Genomic DNA, 6,449 nt, shown 5'->3' with positions numbered 1-6,449 from the left:
CCTCCACACTCCCAGGAGATCTCCCTCCTTGGAGGACATGGATCGATTCCCTGTTGGATCCATTCCCTTCTGAGGAATCACCTCCACATTCCCGGGAGATTTGGATCCTGGTTGGATCCATTCCCTTGGCTCGATCCATTCCCACTCGGCTCGATTCCCCATTGGATCCCGGCTGGACCCATTCCCACAAAACCCAACAGCTCCGCTTCTGCTCCATCCAGAGCCGGTTTCCCGGCGCGATTCCCAGCCCGCCATTCCCGGCATTCGGCGGGATGCGCAGCGGGGAAGGTCCCGGGATGGGTCAGGGGGAGAGGTGGGGCCGGAAGGCGCGCGGCCGGATCATCATCACCACCTTCCGCAGGGAATAATAGTCCGTGTCCTTCCAGGAATACCACACGATCCCGTCCGGGCCCAGCATCTTCCGGTTTTTGATGGAATATCGGCCGCCCTGGGGAGCACAGGAAGGAGCTCAGGAATGGTAAAAAAAAACCCACAAAAATACAGCAAAAAAACCCAAAATACAAACATGTAAAAAAAATCCCATAAAAACACCAAAATCGGTAAAAAATAAATTAATTTGGTTTGGTTCTTGCTATTTTTTAAAATTTTAATTGCTTTTAATAAAGTATTCTTTATACACTTTTAAAGTTTGAAATTTACTTTACCTTCCTCCTAGTCCTACCTCGCAACAAAAATTAAATACATTAATAATAATAATAATAATAATTACACTAATCATAATATTATTAATATATTGTTATAATATATAATTATATTACAATATTATGTTTTATTATTACAATATAGAATGGAAATATTGTAATATTATGCTATTATTAGTATATTATTAGAATGATATTTTGATTGTTAATATTATTAATATTATTATATAATTACTATTATAATAATAAATAATAATATTAATAATACAGTAATAATAATAATAATAATGGTTAACCAAAACCAAACCCACCACACTTATCAACACATTACATTAAAAAATCTCAAAAATAAAAAATAATAAAAATTAAAATAAATTAATTGAATTACTCTTACCAAACAAAATTACAAAATTAAATTAACAAAATTAAATCAACAAAATTAAATTAATTGTTAATTAAAATGACGAACCCAAACCATTACAAGTGGGAAACACTTGGAAACATCTTTAGGATGGGATCATGGAAAAAACAACCACTTGGAAATACGGGAACAAGATTGGGAATGCTGGGAATGCTTGGATCCAGCCCCAGGGGACTTTTCCAGCCTCAACAATTTGGGAATGATCTCCCAGGGAATGAGGGATGGGATGGGAGGGAATGGCCTCCAGCTGTGCCAAGGAAGGTTTAGCTGGATTTTGGGAATAATTCCTGCCTGGAAAGGGTTTCCCAGCCCTGGGCTGGGGCCGATTTCCCATTCCTGGATGGATTTGGGAGGACACGGATCAGTGGCAAGATCGCAAATACTGGGAATGCTTGGATCCAGCCCTGGAGAACTTTTCCAACTGCACCAATTCCAGATGGGAGGGAATGGCCTCCAGCTGTGCCAAGGAAGGTTTAGCTGGATTTTGGGAATAATTCCTGCCTGGAAACAGATTTCCAGCCCTGGGCTGGGGCCGATTTCCCGTTCCTGGATGGATTTGGGAGGACACGGATCAGTGGCAGGATTGGGAATGCTGGAATGGTTGGATTCAAACCCAGAGAAGTTTTCCAATCTCAATAATTTGGGAATGATCTCCCAGGGAATGAGGGATGGGAGTGGAGGAAACGGCCTCCAGCTGTGCCAGGGGAGGTTTAGTTGGATTTTGGGAATAATTCCTGCCTGGAAACGCATTTCCAACCCTGGCCTGGGGCAGATTTCCCATTCCTGGATGGATTTGGGAGGACACGGATCAGTGGCAGGATCAGAAATGCTGGAATACTTGGATCCAGCCCCAGAGAACTTTTCCAACCTCAACAATTCTGGAATGATCTCCCAGGGGATGAGAGGGGGGATGGGATGGGATGGGATGGGATGGGATGGGATGGGATGGGATGGGATGGGATGGGATGGAACGGCCTCCAGCTCTGCCAGGGGAAGTTTAGTTGGATTTTGGGAATAATTCCTGCCTGGAAACGCATTTCCAACCCTGGGCTGGGGCAGATTTCCCATTCCTGGATGGATTTGGGAGGACACGGATCAGTGGCAGGATCAGAAATGCTGGGAATACTTGGATTCACCCCTGGAGAACTTCTCCAACCTCAACAATTCCACGATTCCCAGAGCAACACCCTCTCTCCTCACACCCCCCCCTGTCTCCACCCCGCCTTTCCTTCACATCCATCCCGCTGATTTCAAGCGGGAAAATTAATCTCCAGCCGGGAAAAAAAATTCCCGAGCCCCTCCCGGCCTTCACCTTGTAGTAGACGCCGTTGAGGTTGGAGAAGAAGCACTGGTGGTACCACCAGCCCCCGTGGGAAATCTCGGCGCAGATATTCCCGGAATCCGGCGTGCTGAAGCTCCTCTTGTCGTGGTACCAGGCGAAGGAATCCTCCACGGTGCCGCTGAACCCGTCCACGTGCAGCCGGTAGAAGTTTTCCTCGTCCTCGATGCTGCGGGAGCAAAGGAATTTTTTTCCCTTGGGATTGTCGGGATTCCATGGGAGTTTTGGGAGTTTTCGTTTTCCGGCAGGGATTGGGCGTTCCTGAGGCGTGGCGGATCTGGGCTGCATCCCTGCTGGGATTTATCTCCTCGAAAAGTCGAGGGTGAGGAGGGGTTTTCCCTTCTGTGGGATGGGTGTGGTCAGGAATTTGGGAATTTCGGGGTGAAACGGGTGGAGCGAGACTGGGAAACCAGGACAAAGGAATGTGGGAGCCTTGGGAAAAATTCCATTTAATTGTCCAGCGCTCTACACTTAAGGAGCGTCCCGGAGATGGAGATAATTAGTGGAATCATGGAATTGTGGAATGGTTCGGGTGGGAATGGACCCTAAAGCCCATCCCATCCCAACCCTGACACTTCCCGTTATCCCAGGTTGCTCCAGGGATATGGCAGGGCATGGAATGGGATGGGATTGAAGGCCCCTTCCCAGACAAACCGTTCCGGGATCTTCTGGAGCTGCTCCAGGCTGGAATTCTGTCCCAGCAGATAAATAATTTATCCAGCTACAAGGGGAAAAATAATAAGATCCAGGGAATCCCTGGAGCTGCTTCCTGAGCCTTGAGGGGCTCCAGGAGAGCTAGGATTTGGGAAAGGGCTGGAGGGCCAGGAACCAGGGAATGGCTTCCAGTGGGAAAGGGGATCCTGGGATGGTGGGATCTTGGGAAGGAATTCCCGGCTGGGCTGGAATTCCCAGAGGATCCCTGCATCCCTGGGAATATCCAAGGAAATGTTGGATGGGCTTGGAGCACCCTGGGATAGTGGGAGGTGTCCATGGGATGGGATTTGAGGTCCCTTCCCACACAAACCATTCTGGGATTCTGGGATTATGGATATTCGAAATCCATTCAGGGGGATTTTGATGGAATTCAGAGATGGAAAAGGGAAGGGAGACACTTCCTGGAGTCCCCACTTCCCAGTGAAGCCCCTGGATCCCAAAATTCCTTCTCCAGGAGGAATCAGGATGGGGATGGATCCAATGCCAGGCTGGGAGAGCTGGGAATGTGCAGCTGCATCAGGGAAGGATCCAGGGAATCCTTGGAGTGGATTTTGGGAATAATTCCTGCCTGGAAACAGATTTCCAGCCCTGGGCTGGGGCCGATTTCCCGTTCCTGGATGGATTTGGGAGGACACGGATCAGTGGCAGGATTGGGAATGCTGGAATGGTTGGATTCAAACCCAGAGAAGTTTTCCAATCTCAATAATTTGGGAATGATCTCCCAGGGAATGAGGGATGGGAGTGGAGGAAACGGCCTCCAGCTGTGCCAGGGGAAGTTTAGTTGGATTTTGGGAATAATTCCTGCCTGGAAACGCATTTCCAACCCTGGGCTGGGGCAGATTTCCCATTCCTGGATGGATTTGGGAGGACACGGATCAGTGGCAGGATCAGAAATGCTGGGAATACTTGGATTCACCCCTGGAGAACTTCTCCAACCTCAACAATTCCACGATTCCCAGAGCAACACCCTCTCTCCTCACACCCCCCCCTGTCTCCACCCCGCCTTTCCTTCACATCCATCCCGCTGATTTCAAGCGGGAAAATTAATCTCCAGCCGGGAAAAAAAATTCCCGAGCCCCTCCCGGCCTTCACCTTGTAGTAGACGCCGTTGAGGTTGGAGAAGAAGCACTGGTGGTACCACCAGCCCCCGTGGGAAATCTCGGCGCAGATATTCCCGGAATCCGGCGTGCTGAAGCTCCTCTTGTCGTGGTACCAGGCGAAGGAATCCTCCACGGTGCCGCTGAACCCGTCCACGTGCAGCCGGTAGAAGTTTTCCTCGTCCTCGATGCTGCGGGAGCAAAGGAATTTTTTTCCCTTGGGATTGTCGGGATTCCGCGGGAGTTTTGGGAGTTTTCGTTTTCCGGCAGGGATTGGGCGTTCCTGAGGCGTGGCGGATCTGGGCTGCATCCCTGCTGGGATTTATCTCCTCGAAAAGTCGAGGGTGAGGAGGGGTTTTCCCTTCTGTGGGATGGGTGTGGTCGGGAATTTGGGAATTTCGGGGTGAAACGGGTGGAGCGAGGCTGGGAAACCAGGACAAAGGAATGTGGGAGCCTTGGGAAAAATTCCATTTAATTGTCCAGCGCTCTACACTTAAGGAGCGTCCCGGAGATGGAGATAATTAGTGGAATCATGGAATTGAGGAATGGTGTGGGTGGGAATGGACCCTAAAGCCCATCCCATCCCAACCCTGACACTTCCCGTTATCCCAGGTTGCTCCACGGATATGGCAGGGCATGGAATGGGATGGAATTGAAGGTCCCTTCCCAGACAAACCGTTCCGGGATCTTCTGGAGCTGCTCCAGGCTGGAATTCTGTCCCAGCAGAGAAATAATTTGGGAAGCAGCTCCAAGGAGAAAAAAAATAGGATCCAGGGAATCCCTGGAGCTGCTTCCCAAGCCTCAAGGGGCTCCAGGAGAGCTGGGATTTGGGCAAGGGCTGGAGGGCCAGGAACCAGGGAATGGCTTCCAGTGGGAAAGGGGATCCTGGGATGGTGGGATCTTGGGAAGGAATTCCCGGCTGGGCTGGAATTCCCAGAGGATCCCTGCATCCCTGGGAATATCCAAGGAAATGTTGGATGGGCTTGGAGCACCCTGGGATAGTGGGAGGTGTCCATGGGATGGGATTTGAGGTCCCTTCCCACACAAACCATTCTGGGATTCTGGGATTATGGATATTCGAAATCCATTCAGGGGGATTTTGATGGAATTCAGAGATGGAAAAGGGAAGGGAGACACTTCCTGGAGTCCCCACGAAAAGGGAAGGGAGACCCTTCCTGGAGTCCCGAATTCCCAGTGAAGCCCCTGGATACCAAAATTCCTTCTCCAGGAGGAATCAGGATCCAACTGAGTTGGATCAGGATGGATCCAACTCAGGAGAGCTGGAGAGGGATTTGGGAAAAGGGCCTGGAATGGCAGGACAGGGAATGACTCCCACACCCAGAGGGTCGGGATCTCGGGATTTTGGGGTCTTGGGAAGGAATTCCTTGCTCGGCTGGAATTCCCAGAGAATCCCTGGATCCCTGGGAATGTCCAAGGAAAAAGCTGGATCACCCTGGGACAGTGGGAGGTGTCGGTTGGAACAGGATGGGATTTAAGGCCCTTTCCCACCCAAACCATTCCAGGATTTATCATTCCCTACGCCTGCTTTGAACCCAAATCACGGAATATCCGGATGAAACCCACCAGGATCATCCCTCCAACTCCTGGACACCCCAAAATTCCCACCAGAGCATTTCCCAAACCCTCCCGGATCTCCGGCAGCTTTGCGAACGCCCCCCACTCCCTTGGGAGCAACCCTTGGAATGGCCGGGATCCAACAAATCCCCGTGGAATTCCGGACCTTCCGTGTCCATCTCGCAGAGGACCTCGATGGGAATTCCGCGGACCGAGGGCAGGATGCTGTAAATCCCGGATCTCCGGAGCCCGTTGTAGTAGACGGAAGCGCAGTCGATGGGACAATTCCGGCCGTGTTTGATTTCTGGGAATGCGAAACAGGCGGTTACAGCTTTTCCCAAAAATATGAAAAAGCTGGAAAAAAAAAAAAAAAGAAAAGAAAAAAAAATCCTGGATTTGGAGGTTCAGGGGTGAAGTTTTGGCAGTGAGGGTTCCAGTGGTGGCTGGGGGTTTTTCCAGGGTTTTCCAGAGCCTAAAGGGGATTGCTACAGGGGAAATCGGAAATTATTCCATGGAGAATCCCAAATTACTCCAGGCAAAATCCCGCAGTATTCCAGGGAAAATCTGAATTTTTTCCAGGGAGAATCTGAAATTATTCCAGGGAGAATCTGAAATTTTTCCAGGGAGAATCTGAAATTATT

General features: G+C 49.9%; 1 protein-coding gene across 1 annotated transcript; it reads right to left on the bottom strand.

The window, feature by feature from the left end:
• LOC121342051 (fibrinogen-like protein 1) lies at nt 1-6,112 on the bottom strand (the record flags this gene model as incomplete). The annotated part of the gene is made up of 4 exons (XM_041416135.1): nt 1-448; nt 2,396-2,617; nt 4,229-4,424; nt 5,953-6,112. Coding segments are annotated over 4 exons (725 nt in total), but the record flags the coding sequence as incomplete, so codon positions are not given.
• Between the last annotated feature and the right edge of the window lie 337 nt (nt 6,113-6,449).

This window comes from Onychostruthus taczanowskii, unplaced genomic scaffold (assembly GCF_017590055.1).
Source record: "Onychostruthus taczanowskii isolate IOZ18803 unplaced genomic scaffold, ASM1759005v1 scaffold504, whole genome shotgun sequence".
NCBI lineage: Eukaryota > Metazoa > Chordata > Aves > Passeriformes > Passeridae > Onychostruthus > Onychostruthus taczanowskii.
The sequence above is the reverse complement of the archived record's forward strand: the minus strand, read 5'-3'. Positions and strand labels throughout refer to the sequence as shown.